This window comes from Nicotiana tabacum, chromosome 1 (assembly GCF_000715075.1).
Source record: "Nicotiana tabacum cultivar K326 chromosome 1, ASM71507v2, whole genome shotgun sequence".
Taxonomy (NCBI): Eukaryota; Viridiplantae; Streptophyta; class Magnoliopsida; order Solanales; family Solanaceae; genus Nicotiana; species Nicotiana tabacum.
In genome coordinates this window covers 78,722,243-78,741,628 of record NC_134080.1, presented here as the reverse complement: position 1 = coordinate 78,741,628, position 19,386 = coordinate 78,722,243, and the positions used below count along the sequence as shown (strand labels likewise).

Below are 19,386 nucleotides of genomic sequence, written 5' to 3'. Positions count from 1 at the left end.
TCTATAACCCTTAGGTTGTTAGTCTTTGACATTAATGTGAAGATAGGCATCATAATCCTTGAAGATGTTTTGCTTTTTGTTTCTTAATATTCCTCGAAGATTTATTCGGTCGAAAAAGAAAACTAATACTAGTAAAGACAATAATGTATGTTTTCAGACAAAAAGAATAAAACATAAAGTTGAAAATAAATAAAAGAAAAAACTTACGTCGACACCAGGATTCGAACCTGCGCAGGCAAAGCCCAACAGATTTCGAGTCTGTCTCCTTAACCACTCAGACATATCGATGCTTGCCTGTCAACAATTTCCTTATTATTAATAATGAGCAAGTTATCCATCACTTACTAACTATTCAATCATCAGTCGCCTTTAATAGTCGGGGTTGGTACTAGATACCAGGTGAAAAAACAAAAAGGAAAAAATAATTCGATCATTCTTTTACTTTCATAATAACACATTCCTATTAGCTGCTAAACATATGGGATTCTTTTTTTGGGGGGTTGGGGGGGGGGGGGGGGGAGCAACAAGGTTAGTAGGTTACTCAGGAATTCTCTTTTTTAATTTATGTGTTCATACCTTTTTTTGTGAAATAATTAAGAGAAAGGGAATAACGCTGAAATGATTGTCTCTAAATCGAGAATTGATTCCCTTAGAGAAACAGTATACATAGCAACCGAAACTCCATGAACAATATTAGCAACCAACTTAATTTGAATCTTTAGTGAATAATTTTCTTACAAAATAATTCTACTAATAAAGGTTTACTCGATAAATGATTTGTGAAATTCATAATCACCTAAATCCGAAATCTTGTACGAAGGCGCGATGTCTTCCGGAAAAATAGACTTAAAAGATTTTTTTTATTTAGACTGTAAGATAATAGGCTTGCTTTTCATCCTTTCTTTTCTTTCTGAAATTACTAGGCTTGTCTATACCCGGTGTGCCCTATTTCACCCTTTGTTTTAAAAAAAAATAAAAAAATTTATTCCATGAGAAAAAGACAGCCAGTAGCCCATTTTAAAATATACTAGTATAAATAATTGAATATATACTAAAACTGTAAAAGGAAAAAAAATCGCTTTAATGATTTTGCTACTCCACATATAGTCCCGAGCTGCAGTTGGATTCGTTTTCACCATTAGATACAGCAAGGGCTGAAACATAATCCACTTGATAAATGCATTACACTACACAGAAGAAGAATCGATAAGCTAAATACTCCCTCCATTCCGTCTTTTAAAAATAAAAAAAATAAAAATTGACTCGGCACACAGTTTTTATTGATTTATATAATATGTTAGTTATTACTAGAAGAAGATATTGAAGTAATGGTTTAAAAATTAGCTTGATAGAGAAAAATCACATCACAGATTAAAATTTGAATTACTTATTGAATTTGAATCATGAAAGCTGTGAAAAAGTTGAATAAAAATGAAAATGGTGTCGGACAAGAAAAATCAAATCAATGATTAAAAGTTGAAGAATACAGTGAATTTGAAATTTGGTACTATCTGTGAAAGAATTGTATAACAATTAGATAATGTCAAACACTTTGAGATGTTCCAGAATGAAAAGATTATCAAACATATTGGAGTGGAGAACTAGCACTTTAAAATATGCACACGTCTTAGTGAAATGCAGCCAGTTCAAGAATAAAACTCTTTTGCAGCATCAAGGTGGATTACAAAAACTTCGGTTGATAGAATTGGCTGGGAGCTTGAAACTTACCTATCAGTTGTAAATAATTTCCAACATGGCCACAATTAGCCAGAAGACAAATACCATGACTTGCTATGCAACTGTACAAATTAATATCTACTGATATTGCAGTAGAATAGGAAGAGGGTCGGGGGAGGCAGGAAGGGGCAGAGAACTGGTTTCCTTCGTCTCTCTAGATGCTATAACGTGTAGTTAAACATTACAGGCTCGAAACTGATAGCGTTCCGGTTGTTGGTCCGATAAATATTTGCAGCAGATGCTCATAATTGTTTACCAAAATTTCCCTGCATTAGAAAAGATCGCATCATTGTCAAACAGCTAATACCAAAACTTACTGACAAAGGGAATAACACCATCATAAAAAGTCATTCTGTTCAGTTGGTATTTACTATTTAGTTGTCCAAGTTTCTTATGAATGTCTTACAGAATCAAGAGAAGTATACTTTCTCCAAATTTCATAGTTAAACAAGAATGCAGCAATGAAATTAGATGCTATTGTTCTCCTGATTGCTTATATATTACAATCTACGTCATATTCAAGATGAGGTTACTCTCCCAATACCTTCTGCCGTGATGTTTACCAAAGATCATTGTATCAAATTTGATGGTTGCACAATCCAGAAGGCTTTCGATTCTTGTGCATATGAACAGTTGAGATATTAGCAAAGCATATTTCTCTTTGTATGATATTTTTTTTTCCACAAAGAGTCCATACAATATTCTTGAGGGAGGGGGAGGGTCCAAATTTTTAATCACCCTACCCCAATTAATCTCGCTTCTTTTTCACTATTAATTTACCTATTTTCTAGATCTCTTAACCTTTGTTCAAATTAACTTTTTCTTTCCTCACCATCGTTTCTATAGCTGTTGTGGAAGACTTTCTCTAGTTTCTTCACTTTCCAACACTCAACCTCTTAAATTCACTCCGACTCAATTTTGGTTACATCATTAATTAAATAATTGCTCATAATAGTTGTAAATGGTTACATAATAGTTGTTGGCGTCAATGGTTACCTCTTCACTATAGTTGACATAAATGATTACATCAGTTGATTCTATGTTTAACATTTGTTTCAAACTGAAGCACGAGCAATTTGTACCACCAGTTTCCTCTATAACTATTAGAATCAAATAGCTACAGGAACTTTTTACCGAGAAATTATTCAGTATTACAAAAGTAACGCTGGGGATAAGGCCCCTGAACCTGACGGATATACCATAGCTTTATCAGAGATGTTGGTCCTTCCAAAAAGGAGACATCATAAAAACATTTAAATATTTCAACAGAGAAGACAAATTATAAATACCCTACATGCTACCTTCATAACACTCACAGCAATTGAGTAAAAAGACATTCAATATTTCAGTCATTTGGGTAGCATATACAAAAACATTTCACGTGGTGACTAGGAAACTGATCCGTGAATCTCAGAATGCATTTGTAGAGGGAGGAAAATTCTGGATGCGCATAGTGGCCAACAAATGTTTGGATACAAGGAATAGCAAAGGGTAAAAGGAGTCATTTGCTAACTAAACCTGGAGAAAGCATATGACCGTGCTAACTGCACCTTTTTGCTAGATTTGATGAGAACTATGGGATTTCGAATGAACGGAATCAATATTAGAAAGCATGTAACTTGTCGATACAGTCAGGTACTTGATCCTAATGAATGGCACCCCAATAGACTGCTTCCAGCCACAAATTGGGTTGAAGCAAGGGGCCCCTTGTCTCCTTTCCTCTTTCTGTTACTTGTGCAAGTCCTCGGTAAAATGATTAGCAGGCAGTAAAAAGGAAATTGATCAAGGAAATTTCATTGGTAGTGAAACACAAAACATGATTGGTATTCCACATCCTATATGCAGGCGATATCCTGGTACTCTATGGTGCAGAGGAAGGCAAAGAGCAGTCTCTCTTCTGTTAGAAATGGGAACAATATGGAGTCATTAGCAGCTATATAAGGACGTAAACAGAAAATTTCCCTTCTATGTACTTGGGCTTCGTGTCGGAGCTAAACATGGTCACATAGACATGCTGATCTGTGACAGAATGTGGTGGAAAACGTGAAAACAGGCTTGCTTCATGGGAAAGGCAATATCTTTCTTTGGGGAGTAGAATCACCCTAATAAATAGTTTAGTGGATGGGATTCCATGTCATTACATTCAACACCTCAAAAGGAAGTGAAACAACTGGAATACGCTTGGTAAGGTGGAGGTCTGGGGATTACACACCCTTAAAAGTGGGGAATTAGAGACCTCAGGATGCAATGTGGAAGAAAGTTAGAGACCTCAGGATACAATGTGGAAGAAAGTTAGAGACCTCAGGATGCAGTGCGGAAGAAAGTTATCATCACAAAAGTATGGTTTGGATGAGCCATGGTGCACTAAACAAACAGCTCAGGCATATGGTGTATCTCTCTCGAAGAGAATTAACAGCCACTGGGGTGAATTTCAAAAATTAACACAGATTGTAGTAGGTGATGGACAAAAACCAGAACGTGGATTGACCCATGGTTTGATCAAATCCTTTGAGAGAGGCCTTCCCTGAAGTTTTGGGCATAGTTTTAACCATGAGGCACTATTACAGAATGCTGGAATAGTGAAATATTGCATTTAGGGCTTAGGAGGAACTTTTTGACTGTAAAATAGAAAACTTAGCACAATTACTATTCATACTAGAAGGCGTACAAACTCAGCCAGATAAACCAGATTCTCTAGTCTGGAAAGGAGATAAGAATGGCAATTCACTGTTAAACTATGCTACCAATTGCTGAAGTTTCCAGCTGATGCACAAGAGAATTGGCCCAGAAAAGCAATCTGGAGAACAAAAGCTTCCCTAGAGCAACTTGTTTCGGCTGGTTGGTTGTACATGAAGCATGCTTGATGGAGAAAAATTTATCAGAAAATGAGGATTTAAAGTGTGCAGTAGACTTTTTCTATGTGAAGACAAACACTGAGTTCTCTGCTAAACCCTGTTCTTAAATGTTTCTGTGGAGCAATGGGCATATCAGTCAATGCTAAAGGAGGCAAGTATGTAGCTGGAATGGACAGAAATTGAAGAAGCGACTCAAAAACTTTTGGAACACTTTCCCATTGAACACTTCTTGGTCTTTGAGGAAGGGAAGTGATAGCATTCATGAAATCTTAACTCCATTGGAGACGAAGGAATTTCAAGATGTAAAGTACAGAGACAATAGCGCAATCTCTCTCATATATTATTCCGGAAGTAACACTATGTATACAAGTACATAGAGCCCTAACTGTGGAAAAAATCAAAAAAAAAAAAATCCTATAAATTTGTTGTGAATCCATATAATTCTGCTAGCTATGTACATTACATTAGCATATGTCTAAATTCATTATGTAACCCCCCCCCCCTCGAGCTGGAGCATAGATGTTGATCATGCCCAACTTGTTACAAAGGTAATCAACTCGAATTCCATTCAATGCCTTTTGTGAACAAGTCAGCTAGTTGCTCTCATGTCTTCACGTAGCCGGTGGAGATCAAATTCTCCTGAATCTTCTCCCGAATAAAAGTAAAATGATAGTCAACCTCAATATGCTTAGTTCTTTCATGATAAACTGGATTTGACACAATACGGAGTAGTTTGATTGTCACACCAAAGTTTTGCTGGTATTAGATGCTGCAATCCAATTTTAGTTAAAAGATGATAGTATCCACGTAATCTCACACGTAGACTGTGCCATAGCTCTATACTCGGATTTTGTACTGTATCGAGATACAACACTTTGCTTCTTACTTTTCCATGATACCGGGTTCCCTCCAACAAAGATACAATAACCTGTAGTAGATCTTCTATCAATTTTGTATCATCTGCAAAACACCTAATAAGAGTATGGTTGTGATTGTTATATAATATGCCAAGTCCAGGAGCTCCTTTCAAATAACACAAAATCTGTTCCAAAGCTGCCGAATGTTTGACTACTGGTGCGGACATGAACTGGCTCACAACACTTACGCAAAAGCAATATCTAGACGAGTCATAGTAAGGTAGTTTAATTTCCTAACTAACCTCTTGTATCTCTCTGGATCATCAAAAGGATCACCGTCGTCTTTCATAAGATGCACATTAGGAACCATTGGGGTACTACAAGGTTTAGCTACCAACTTTCCAGTTTCTGCAAGTAAGTCAAGAATGTACTTTCTCTGAGATAAATGAATTTCCTTCTTGCTTCTATTTACTTCTACTCCCAAAAAGTATTTCAACTGGCCCAAGTCCTTTGTACGAAACCAAGTACGCAGAAAAGACTTAAGGGAAGAAATCCATAAATAGTCACTTCCTGTGATAACAAAGTTATCAACATATACAACAAGGAAATCGTGCCAACTGTTGATTTCCGATAGAACAAAGAGTGATCGCACTTGATCATTTTTAGCCCTAATTCCTGAACTACCTCACTGAATGTGCCAAATCAAGCTCGTGGACTATACTTCAAGCCATACAAGAACTTCTTCAAATGACAGACTCTCCATACTCCCCTTGAGCAACAAAACCAAGTGGTTGCTCCATATATAATTCCTTCTGAAGATCAACATGAAGGAACGCAATCTTGATATCCAGCTGATGTAAAGGCCAATTCTCGAACGCAACTAGAGAAATAAATAATCGGATAGAAGTGATTTTGGCAACCGGAGAGAAAGTGTCGGAATAATCTACCCTGTAAGTTTGAGCATATCCTTTAGCCACAAGTCCGACCTTAAGTCTTGCCACAGAACTATTTGGATTAACTTTAGCAGTAAAGACCCGTTGCATCCCACCGGTTTCTTTCCCTTTGGTAAATCCACCAAATCCTATGTGATTATCCTCTAAGGCATGTATTTCCTCAAGCATTGTATCAGACCATCCGAGATGATACAAAGCCTCCTTTTACTATTTTGGGTACCAAGATGGAGTCTAGAGAAACAATCATAGATCTAGACATAAAGGGTAAGTGGTCATAGGAAACAAAATTAGCAATGGAATATAAGAATTTGCAAGTACGTGTACCTTTGCGAAAAGCAATATGAAGGTCAAGGTTTTCTGGAGGATCATGTTGAGGAGGATCACATGAGGAAGGAACTAGTGCGAGACATGTATTATTTGTCTCTTGCTTACGCGGATAAATTTGAACAATTGGAGGTCCTGATAACAATGTTGGAGTAAGTGTTGAAGGCACAATAATCGATTGCTGCTCAATATAAGAACTAGGAGATGGAGAAATATCATCTGATTGTTCTGTCAAAGTACGGGTAACCTAACATACTAGCCATTCATTCCCTCCCTTTGGCTTGTAGAAATGGGAGGTGCATAGAAAAATGGTGTAGTCTTTGAAAATACCGCATTAGTCGACACCAAATATTTGCCAAGTTCAATAGAATAACACCATACCCCTTCTGAAGGCGAGAATAGTCCAACAAACATACTTCAATGCCTTGGGATCCAACTTGGTAACAGATGATCGAACATCTCGAACATAACCTATGCTTCCAAACACCTTAGGTTCCACTGGAAATAATGACTTGTTCGGAAAAAGAACACTATAAGGCACATTACCATCACGCACGGTAGATGGCATGAGATTAACTAGAAAACAAGTCGTAGAGACCGCATCAGCCCAGAACTGTTCAGGAACCTTAATTTGAAACAAATGTACTTGTTAATTAGCATGATTTTAGGAGATTTGATTATATTTAGGAGATTTGATTTTATTCTAATTTTATTTGATTTGATTTGATAGCTAGATTGAGTGTATAGATTTATTTTATTTCCTTAATTAGCATTAGGAGCTTTGTATAAATTCTCTTACTCATGGGATGTAAACATACACATAAATACAAGAAACCTTTTCTTCTTCTCAAAATCTACATGGTATCAGAACCATTGTTACATTTTTGAGGTGAGTTATCTCCCTCGCAGCACTAGAGTTCCTTTTTTTATCAAAGAGGTCGAGTTTTCTCTCTCTTGTTGGTTTTCGGCAACACAAACTCCTTCTAATTTCCTTCTGATTGGGCGGAAATATGGAGATATTCAAGGAGATGGTTTCTGGAGAAATCTTGTCTTCGGATGAAATTCACCTTCTCCGTCGCCTCCTAGCCAAACTTGACTCCGCTAATGTTGCCACATCCAATCATGTGCAATCAGGTACTGCCTTTGCTGATAACTTTAATTCTTGGATTGTCGATTCTAGTGCAAATAGACACATGACAGGCTCTTCTAAAGGCATTCAAAACTATTCTCCGTGTCCCAAAGAAGATAATGTTAAAATAGCTAATGGTTCTTTAACACCTATCTCTGGAATAGAAACTGTCATTTGTACTCCCAATATTAAACTATCATCCGTGCTCTATGTCCCTGAGTTCCCTATCAATCTTTTATCTGTTAGTGCCATCACCAAAGCTCCGGATTGTAAAATCGAGTTCATTCCCGATCATTGTATTTTTCAGGATCTTCAAACAGGGAAAAGGATTGGCAGTGGTAGATTGCGTGATGACTTGTATATATTAGATGAGATTCAAAACTCTAGTCAAGCCTTTTTTGGGGAAAGTAAGGATGTCAACCAAGAAATAATACAACGGCATAAACGGTTAGGACACCCATCATTCTTTGTTTTGAAGAAGTTATATCCCGATTGGTTTTCAAGGACTCGATTTGAATCTTTGTTCTGTGATGTGTGTGAATATGCCAAGCATACTAGAAACTCTTATCCTGTGAGAGATAATAGAAGCACAACTCCGTTTATGACTATTCATTCTGATGTATGGGGTCCTACCCAAACTGTTTCTTTGTCTGGTAGTCGATGGTTTGTTACTTTCATTGATTGCTGCACTAGGATGACTTGGGTATATTTGTTAAAAGCCAAAAGTGAAGTTTTCTCTTGTTTTCGGTCATTTCATAAGATGATTTGTACTCAGTTTGATGCAATAAAAATCTTGGGAACTGACAATGGCAGCGAATACATGGATAAAAGATTTAGTGCTTATTTGGAGTCCAATGAGATAGTCCATCAGACTAGTTGTCCTTACACTGTGCACAAAATGGGGTCGCTAAAAGAAAAAATAGGCATCCGTAAAAGTAGCAAGATCTCTTATGTTCACCATGCATCTACCAAAACCTTACTAAGGGAATGTTATTCTAACGGCTGCCTATCTTATCAACAGAATGCCACTTAAACCCCTCAATTTCAAAGTCCTCTGGATATTTTAAAGGGTAAGAATGAATATATTGTTCCTCCAAAGGTGTTTAGGTGCGTTTGCTTTGTCCACACTAGAAATTTTGGGAAACTTGATCCTAGAGCTATAAAGTTTGTTTTCATTGGATATTCTCCGACACAGAAATGTTACAAATGTTATCATCCTCCCTCTAAGAGATCTTTTGTTAGCATGGATGTTACCTTTCGAGAATTTGAGCCCTATTTCAGTATTACCTCATCACCTCTTCAGGGGGAGAGCAGTAAGGAGGAAGAGGTGATTCTACCTAGTTCCATTATTGGACCTCTTGATGACATTGTCACAGGGAAAAGTGAAATTGGAGAAAGAATTCAGGGGGAGACGATTGGACGTTTGGATAGGCCTGATTTGAAAACTTACTCAAGGAAAAATAGAGCAGAAGAAGCCATCATGCAATCTACTAACATTGAACCTTCTTCTACTGGTGAGTTATCTACATTTCCTAATGAGTTAGATGAACCTATTGCTCTCAGAAAAGGAGTCAGATCTTGTACCTCCAAATTTATCTATTTTGTCTCCTAAAATTCTTTGTTTCCCTCCTATAAAGCCTTTGCCTTGTCTATTTCTTCTGTGTCTATTCCCCAGAATTAGAGGGAAGCTTTTGTAGATCCTAAATGGAAACAAGCTATGATTGAAGAAATGAAGGCCTTGTCAAAAAATGAGATATGGGAACTTGTCACTTCACCACCAGATAAGAAGTTGGTTGGCTCTAAATGGGTCTTTACTGTGAAGCACAAAGCTGATGGCTCAATTGAAAGATTCAAAATAAGATTGGTGGCCACTCAGACTTATGGAGTGGATTATCAAGAGACATTTGCCCCTGTTGCTAAGATGAACACTGTTAGAATTTTTTTATCTTGTGCAGCTAATCTTGATTGGGACATCAAACGGGTAAACTCACTCTTCTCATAGTTTATGTTGATGATATAGTAATGACAGGAGATGATAAAGAGGAGATGTCTCGATTGAAAAAGTTGTTGGCACATGAATTTGAGATCAAATATCTAGGAAAATTGTAGTATTTCTTGGGAATTGAGGTTGCTAAATCCAAAAGAGGAATCTTTATTTCTTAAAGGAAGTATATCCTGGATCTTTTGAAAGAAACCGGTACGACAGGTTGCAAACCCGCAGAATCCCCCATTAAAAGCAATCACAAGTTACAAAGCGGAGTTGGAGAATCAGTTGATAAGGAGAGATATCTGAGGCTGGTTGAAAGACTCATTTATCTCTCTCACACTAGACCAGACATAGCCTATTCAGTTAGCTTGGTGAGTCAGTTCATGCATGATCCCCGAGATCCTCATATGCAAGTTGTCTTTCACATTTTGCGGTATCTGAAGTCTGCTCCAAGGAAAGGTCTACTTTTCTCCAAACATGATCACCTCCAAATAGAAGCCTTTATAGACGCGGGTTGGGCTGGATCTCTAGATGACAGAAGATCAACATCCGGTTATTGTACGCTCGTAAGAGGAAACTTGGTTACTTGGAAAAGCAAGAAGCAAAGTGTAGTTGCTAGATCAAGTGCGGAGGCAGAATATAGAGCTATGGCCCTGCTTTGGCTACAAAAGCTACTACAGAATTTGAAACTATATGAAAAAAGGAAAACTTTCCTTGTACTGTGACAATAAAGCTGCCATCAGTATAGCTCATAATCCAGTCCAGCATGACCGAACAAAGCATGTGGAAATTGATCAACACTTCATCAAAGAAAAAGTTACAACTGATGTCTTGAGTTTGTTTCATGTGCCATCGGAAAAACAACTAGCTGATGTGTTTACCAGAGGTCTCAACAAGCGAACTTTCCATACTTTCAGCTGCAAGTTGGGCATGTGCGACACCTTTGCACCAACTTGAGGGGGAATATTGATTAGCATGATTCAAGGAGACTTGATTTAGGAGTGTTGATTAGCATGATTTTAGGAGATTTAATTATATTTAGGAGATCTGATTTTATTTGATTTGATTTGATAGCTGGATTGATTGTACAGATTTATTTTATTTCCTTAATTAACATTAGGAGCTTTGTATAAATTTCCTTACTCATGGGATGTAAACATACACATAAATACAAGAAAACTTTTCTTCTTCTCAAAATCTATAGTGCTATAGCTGTCTCAAGTGCCTATTCTTCCTATCAGCAACTCCATTTTGAGAGGGTGTATCAACACATGAAGACTGATGTAGTATACCATTTTGTCTCATGTAGGACTGAAATATCTTTGACATGTATTCTTTGGTGTTATCACTCCTTAGAATACGCATTAAAGCATTGAATTGAGTTTTGACTTCAGCACAAAAAGTAGAAAAGTGAGTAAACACTTCAGAGCGGCTCTTCATATAGTAAATCCAAGTCAATTGAGAAAAATCATCTACAAAGATAACAAAATACTTATGCCCGGTTTTACAAAAAAAAACGGACATGGTCCCCAAACATCAGATGGGACTAACTCAAAAGCTGGCTCAGCTCGCTTATTAACCCTTGGACCTAACGAGATTGGTGGTGTTTTGCAATTCGACATGACTCACAATTCAATGACGAAATATTCTGAAATTGAGGAAAAAGCTTCTTTAACAAAGGTAAAGAGGGATGTCCTAGCCGACAATGTGCTTCAAAAGGAGAGACAACACCGGATCATGCAGCAGACCGTGGCTCCCATTCATCAAGAATGTAGAGATCACCAAATACATATCCTTTATCAATAACCTGCATTGTCGTAAGATCAAGAAACAAATAATGATCGAGAAAGAATGAGACACAAAAATTAAGGTCTCTGGTGATTTTACTAACAAAAATCAAATTGAAGACCAAGTTTGGTAGACCTAAAACAGATAACAAGGTAATATAGGAAGTTGGTTTAAAAGTTCCAGATCCAACACTGTTACAAGTTGATTTATCAGCTCCAGTAACCAAAGAGGGTGCTTTGTTTGATCGAAATGTAGAAAAAATATTTGAATTGCTTGTCATGTGATTTGTGGCACCTGAATCAATCGCCATTTATTTGAAGAGGTAACAGACATGTTTTATTTGATCTAGCGAAAGCAGTAACTAAAGAAGATTCCTTAATTGATAATATTGAAAGAATTTAAGAAACTCGTTGGGAACCAAGCTTGTTTGACTAGGAGCTGTAGCATTATTTCCTCCTTGCTTACTGTTAATAGATATTGCTTTTTTTCAACTAACAAAACTCACGATTAAAGAAATCAAAAACTTTTACCGCAAAATCAACTCCTTAACAAGCTTACAGTTGAAAGCAACTTAATTTGTTAGAGAAAATCAATATCAGAATCAAAGTAGACAAAATTGAAAGGTTTCCCAGCCAAATTGGTAACTGTTATCAATCAACTACGGAGATGAAATAGCAGCAATTAACCAAACTAACCAAAGGAATAAATCAAAGGAACTCTTTACCACCAAACAAAATAATACTGATTGCTTCTGAGCCCTACAATGCCACCAAACTCACGAGAGAGAAGATCTGACAGTATCTTCAGCAAGAAAATATGGCCAGCCGTGGTCCGTTAATTATAGTCACTCAAAAAAGAATCAAAGATAGACACCAACTAGAAAAACAACCGGAGAAACAGATAAATAACCAGAGAAAACCTCAATCAAATTAGAGAAGCAGTCACGAAGCGAGAGAGTGGTCTAACCAAGAAAGCCACCAACAATTTTGGCAGCAAATCACTTGTTATGTCAGAGACGAAAGCCGAATCTCAAATTTTCCTTCCACACTCCCATACGTGCTGCCGAAGTAATCCTGCCAGAATGTAACTTGGAATCTAGCCACTGAATTCTAGGTTTCTACAGATTAGGGGGAGGCGATTCCCCCTAGGTAAGCTGTGATAGTTACTTTGCAACTTGGCAAAGAATCAGGCAGCAAACGAATTCCGGCAAGAAAGCGATCAAATTCCGACCAAGCTACAACCTTGGCTCTGATACCATGTTAAGTACAGAGACAATAGAGCAATCTCTCTCGAATATTATTCAAGAAGTAACAAGTATATATTACAAGTACATAGAACCCTAACTATGAAAAGAATCAAAAAGGAAATATTCTTCTAGCTATGTACATTACATAAGCGTATGTCTACATTCATTATATAACACAAGACAAGCTTATTGGGCTTCAACTAGCAGTTAAAAAGTATATTATGGTGGAAGAAGAGCTCAAGTCCCAAGGAAATCTTTTGGCCAAGTCTTACAACTATTCAGTGATGAAATCTCCCAGTGTGGCTAGGAGAGCAAGCAAGTCATTGATTTCCCAATCATGAAGATTTCTTCTAAACACTAGATGCCAAACATTGTTCTCTCTATTTTGAGCAATATTTAAGTCTTGATTGCAGGCTATTTGGTATAGACCGGAGTATGAATCCTTTAGTACTGTATTACCAAGCCATATGTCTTTCTAGAATTTCACATGAACACCATTACCAACTTTGAATGATGTATTCTGAAAAAAACCATTTTGAAAGCTGCTAAACTTTTCTTGGAGCTTTAATGATTCTGAATTCCATATTTGGCGTCAATGATCTCCTTCTAGTAACGTATTTTAATGTGTCCACACCTCCATAGCCATTTTATTAGCATGTTCTGAAGCCTAAGATACCCAATCCCCTATAAGACTTTGGTTGAGTTACTTTTGGCCACCTAACAAGTGAAAATTTGTGAGTCTCACTGTTTCCTTCCCATAAAAACCTTCTTCTTAGCTTGTCTCGCTGTTTCCGAACTGAGCTTGGATAGGAAACAAAGACATGTAATAAGTTGGTATACTGTCAAGGACACTACTGATCCGTGTGAGTCTGCCCCCATCAAGAGATATTGCATTTACCAAGTTGCTAGTCTCTTTTCCACTTTTTCAATGACTCCATTCCAAATTCCGGTGGATTTGAATTTGGCTCCCAAGAGGAGTCCTAGATAAGTTGTAGGGAAGAAGCCAATTTTGCATCTAAGTACTTCAGCTAATTCCTCCAAATTTTGAACCTCATTCACCGGATAGATAATACTTTTAAACATATTGATGTGTAGCTCAGACAATGCTTCAAAAATGAGTAAGATGAGGTTGACATTGACTACTTGTGATCTTTCTGCACCACAGAAGATCAATGTGTCATCTGCATATAACAAGTGTGATACATTGACTGGTTTGCAGGATTTCTCTCCACTTTCAAAACCTTGTATCCATTTAAGCTCCTTTGCCCTTCCTAGCATCTGTGAGAGACCTTCAATTGCCAATATAAAGAGAAAATGAGAGAGAGGATCTCCTTGCCCGAGGCCTTTCTGAGGAGAAAAGAAACCTACAGGGCTTCTGTTAACCAACATGGAATATTTCACAGTTGATATGCAGAATTTTATCCACCTTATCCACTTATCTCCAAATCCCATCTTCTCTAGGATGTTGATGAGATATGCCCAACTCACTTGATCAAAAGCTTTTTCAATGTCAAATTTGCACAGCGAACCTGTTTCACCACTTTTGATTTTCAACTCACTTGAGAGTTCTATAGAACATTTGATGCTTCTTGCGGTGGGATTTATCTTTCAACCTAACTAGTTCATAGTTCAAGGTAGTAAGATAACTTCTTCTTTGATATCTTTGGTTTCTTCTTGGTATTCTTAGTAATTATTGCCCATTACTAACTATTATCTAACGTTACTCACAAAACAGTCAAGATCCAAATCTGTAATTTTTATTCGTTTCTCAAAATCTGAATCAAGTTTTTGATTTGCATTTACTTTTAATTCCCTTCCTATATTCCAAATAACAAAAGATCATGCGACACGTCACCACCTGGCAACCCAAATGCACTACCTCGTCCTATGACAGAGCCACTTTAGACTAATTGACACCTGTTTCATCAAAAAGTTGCACTGTGTAGCTATGTATAGACTATATATTGAATCTCCTTAGTTTCTTCGTGCGTATACTTCTTTACATTTTGAAACCCCTTAGTGAAATTACGGGCCCTGTCACTGGTCCTCATCCTCCCCTCCCTCTACCATGCCCCCACCACCACCACCACCACCACCATGCCCACATGTTGTTCCTCCATCACCACCCCAGATCCTCTCAGGTGGTGCTAGGTACTGCCTTGCCCAACCCTTCCTCATTGCAATCCCTACTTTTGGTGGGTGGAAGATTTTAGGGTAATTTGGTAGCAAAGAAGCAGCAGTTTGGATCTAAGCTGCTTTGTAGGGTAAGTTAGGTAGCAAATAAGCAAGGGTTTGACATAAGCTATTCTAAGTTGCTAAAATTCTTGTACATCGTATGGCAGGAAAGAAAAAGAAAACTCAGAATCACGGAGTATGTGGACTGATCTTAGTAGACTGGTATAGAGAAAATCAATAACTTTAGTTTTCATGATTGGAAACTGTGACTTGGATTGGAGACTCCTCGGCATCTGATTTCCCAAAGTATTTAATGATGATGATGATGATGATGTCGTCACTAATATATGGAAATCTCTTTGAAAATAGCAGACACCTCATAAGATAGAAAATCACTGCAAGCAGACACCTCATAAGATAGAAGTTACAACAAATACATGACAAATTAAAGCTAGAAAACGTCCAAAAATGTTCATAAAAGCTGGAAATAAAGAGAACACTAAAAGAGCTAGTAAGGAGCTTCATGGGAAAAATATAGACAGAATTCACGCACCTTGTTAATGCTCAAGAATCTTTCTGTATGTCAAAATTGTTATCCAACTGAAGTAATGGTGCTTGAGTAATTCTTCACCAGCCACTCATGAGGATATGGGTACAATATTTCTGTGTTGAATTGCCAAACCATGATTCTTGAACAGTGCATTGGTAAGCATTCCATTTGGCTTTCATCTTCTACCACTTGTTCAATAAATGTGCTCACCTGCAATAAAATCATTAGGATTGACATATTCGCATACGGTAATATAGATAACAGCTGTAATATCCCTTCCCCTTTCTCCCAAGGGTGATTGGGTGTAGTGCTCCAACTTCAAATACACTTTCACTAGCCATGCTCTTGAAGAAGTATCCACTAACAGAATATCTATTTTTATTAACAATCATCAAAGATCCAGGAACGCAAAACTCACTTGGGAACCAGCTCTGGCTGTATCAGACTGCCTTATAGGTTCTAGTGTTGGTCGGTGCCACCTCTTAGGATCCCAAAGTATCGTACTATTGAACGCAAATCCCGATATTTCTGCAGAGAATCTCTGAAATCTTTTTGCTCTACCTTCAGTGTGCCAACCTATAACCAGAGAGGCGTTACAGATTGGACCCTGCAAGATAACGTTCCTATTATTTTCAGCTAGTCTTGCCACAATCCATGTCCCGAACCGGCTGCATACAACAATTTTTTATCAAAAAAGTTGATAAATAGGATTACAGACTCAGCAGATTACCTAGAAGGGCATGATTCATCGCATTTAAAACAAATGCTTATAATGAGACAAGATATAGTGAGAGGCACCCAAGATCAGAGTGATCAAGATGCAAATGACAGTTGACCTGTTAAGGATTTAAACATGAATTTCCTATATAACTATAAACAAAATAATAACAGCTTATGCGAGATTAAAGAAACGAGAACAAGCAATCATGAACTAAATTGAGCATAGGTAATGTTCCCTAAGGATATATCCTACTGGAAACTTTCTTCCACTTAGCTTTATGTCACAAAAGTAAAACAAGGTAGCTAACACGCAGAAAGTAAGAAAATTTAACAAATAGAGTACCTGATCTGTCTCATCTGCTCGAATAAATCAGCAGAGTATATGTTGTACTCATCAGCAAAATAGACAATACCATCGAGATGGTGTGTTTCAATGTGAGAGAGTGCAACATTCCTTAGGTGCACATTTTTTTCTTTCACATCAGTTAAGTTCTTGCAGCACACAAGATGCCTGTACATAACTCCAGTTCTTCTCAATATATCAGCAGTTTCAACAGACTGAGAGTTCATCTCAACAACTATCCACAACAAAGGAGAAGGCACCAACTTTAATCCATAGGCTAGACGATTCAGATAGTATGCTTGAAATGGCCGAGTTTCTGTAGGCGTCACAATAATCAAAAGTTTACGGGACAACATAAACTCTTGTTCAAGTGATTGGTTAAAGGAGGCATTGTTGGCAATTTCTTTTTTCAGTTCAACATGTACTAAGTTAGGCTCTGATGTCGAATTATCCACGATAGGCAAGTTCTCAGTGGTTGAAGTCACATTTCTAGATACGTCATATGAGCGAGCATTTTCTTCGACCTCAAAGGAGAAAGCTTGATGTTTAGATATAAAATTTGTAGACAAATTTAGTGAAACAAATGGAGTAAGACCAATAAATACTCCAAGAACAAAGCAGATAAAGAATTGTAAAAGAGCTCTCCTCCAAATGAGCCCCTTCAACTTTGACCTCTCCAATGGCCTAGAAGATCTTCGTGACAAAAGACCAAGTACAAATGTTTGAACCTTGCACAACGCATAATCCAATGAACCAAGAGAAGACAGCAATGTACCAGTTGGTGTATAGCTATGAGTACATGATGATGACTTGGACAAAGGAGAGGCAACAAGACATGCCTCTCCATTCATAGTACTACCAGGACGAGGCACTGGGGACAATGTTCTTCTAATTGAAGCCATAATAGTAATCAGACAACCTTAAATTGTTTCAAAGAGACTCTTGCCAGAAGTAACCAATATGATGTCCACTGAATTTGACACACGAAACTAATACCTTAGGCCTTATCCAACTCTATCAATATAATGAAAATTTCTGAAACTATAATAGCTTAAAATGAGGAATAGCTTATAAGACCAGAATAGATAATAACTCCATCTTAGTACATCAAGTACACTGAAAATATCCTCAATGATGACAAATTCAGCACAAGCTCAACCAGCTGTTTGACTCTTATAGAGTCAAATCACAATACACTGTCAATTGCTCAACATTCAAAACTTTTCCAAGTATTGATCTGTACTCAAACAATGAAACGCCATGTCTATTAAGATTCAAAACATTGCAACAAAAGGGCACAATACCATCAACCAAATCTTGAATGAAGTCAAAAGGCCAATACCCATAAATGAAAAGTCAATTCTGACCTCAAGAAAACGCCAGATTTGAACTTGAAATGAGCAAATCTTGAGCTCAAATGAAAAGGGTTACTGTATTTTCTTCCAATAAGAAAAGGGTCATCGATCTTTTTTTGGGTGTTCAACTCAATAGGAGCACAAAGAACAAGAAGAAGAAACAACCTCTTTTTGAGACAATTTAGTTAAGGGCAGTGCTAAAAATAGAAACTTCAAAAACCTTTCTTGGGGCAACTAGTCAAACACAAAATGAGCTGAAAGGGTTCAATGTTTTGAATCTTGAGCGAAAGAGTGACAGCCGTGGACACAATAAAAAAACAAAAAAAAACAAAGCAATGGCATTTACAAGCACTCTTTTATCTTTTCTTTTCTTCTTCCTTTTCAATTAGATTACTTATAGACTTTTTATGTTGAAACGTCTCACAATTTCCTAATTCATTACTTGACCCAGTATTATTGTTTCAAAAACTGTTTTGATGTAAAGTTTAATTTTGGTGACCAAAATGTTTATTTAGTTTGGCTGTGATTTAATAACTTTGAGAATTTGTTTTAGTAAAATGTTGTCATGAGAAAGTTATACATTGTGATAAGAATATTTGAGAGTGAATATTTAGATTTCTTCTATGACTGGCACGTGATGAACTAATAATTAAAGAGACTAATTTTACAGTCTATAAATCAGCAATTACACATTCTCGTAAGCTTTTTCTAATTATGTTAATGACATTATCAACCATAATATTGACTTCACAAAATAAACGTGTATTCATGTCTTCAACTAGGAGAGAGAGTATTTAGTTACTCCTTTTTCATTGTGTATATATATAGTTGCTGAATCTATTTCCAAATTAGTCTCCGGTGGGGTGGGTGAATCTATTTCCTAAATTCAGGGGGTGATAATTGCACATGGTATAATAAGAAAATATTCATGTTTGATGTTTTTCTTCTTATCCAATTATAGAATAGAATAATTATTGGGAAACATATTGGTAGAACCATTTTACATCCGTAAGAGGTGCATGCAATGTAGCCAGCAAACATTAATGTCTAGCATTTAATTCTTTTCATTCGTGCATCTATTGATAATCAATTATGTAAAAGAGTTCTTCGGTATTGTTGCTTCAAAACACACAAAAGTATCTCGACTGCAGTAATTAAATAAAATTCTACTATGAACTATACCCTGATCATTTTGTATTTCAAACGAAGCTCCATTGTTATTTTACATAAGAAATTCACATCAACGAACTGAAAGTGAAGCACCGACAAATGTAACATGATAAGGATTCTCACAAATATTTCCTATTTCCCTACATCAAAAGCTGCGTTTAAATTTAAGAGTTTATCCCTGTAGTTGTACATGAATT

At 36.9% G+C, this 19,386-nt stretch overlaps 1 protein-coding gene and 1 non-coding gene across 3 annotated transcripts; both read right to left on the bottom strand.

The window, feature by feature from the left end:
* Positions 1 to 206: 206 nt before the first annotated feature.
* Positions 207 to 288, bottom strand: TRNAS-CGA (transfer RNA serine (anticodon CGA)). Its single transcript has one exon. It is a non-coding gene; the product is annotated as a tRNA-Ser (tRNA).
* Positions 289 to 1,608: 1,320 nt separating this feature from the next.
* LOC107804265 (putative beta-1,4-xylosyltransferase IRX9H) lies at positions 1,609 to 18,304 on the bottom strand. 2 transcript variants are annotated; one of them, XM_016628117.2, is made up of 4 exons: positions 16,665 to 18,304; positions 16,020 to 16,269; positions 15,605 to 15,811; positions 1,609 to 2,003 (listed from the first exon to the last, which is right to left on the bottom strand). In XM_016628117.2, the coding sequence occupies exons 1-3, from the start codon at positions 17,564 to 17,566 to the stop codon at positions 15,644 to 15,646; spliced, it is 1,320 nt and encodes a 439-aa protein (XP_016483603.1). In that variant the 5' UTR covers positions 17,567 to 18,304; the 3' UTR covers positions 1,609 to 2,003; positions 15,605 to 15,643. The 2 variants fall into 2 exon arrangements, with proteins under 2 accessions (XP_016483603.1, XP_016483604.1); XM_016628118.2 differs by lacking the exon at positions 1,609 to 2,003 and adding an exon at positions 11,254 to 11,649 and having other exon boundaries at positions 16,665 to 18,300.
* Positions 18,305 to 19,386: the final 1,082 nt, after the last annotated feature.

Coding starts and splice junctions, on each gene's coding strand:
- LOC107804265 (XM_016628117.2), bottom strand. CDS start 17,566: ATGGCTTCAATTAGAAGAACATTGTCCCCAGTGCCTCGTCCTGGTAGT. Junction 16,270..16,664: donor GAGCAGATGAGACAGATCAG/GTACTCTATTTG, acceptor TGTTGTATGCAG/CCGGTTCGGGACATGGATTG. Junction 15,812..16,019: donor CAGCCAGAGCTGGTTCCCAA/GTGAGTTTTGCG, acceptor ATTTTATTGCAG/GTGAGCACATTTATTGAACA.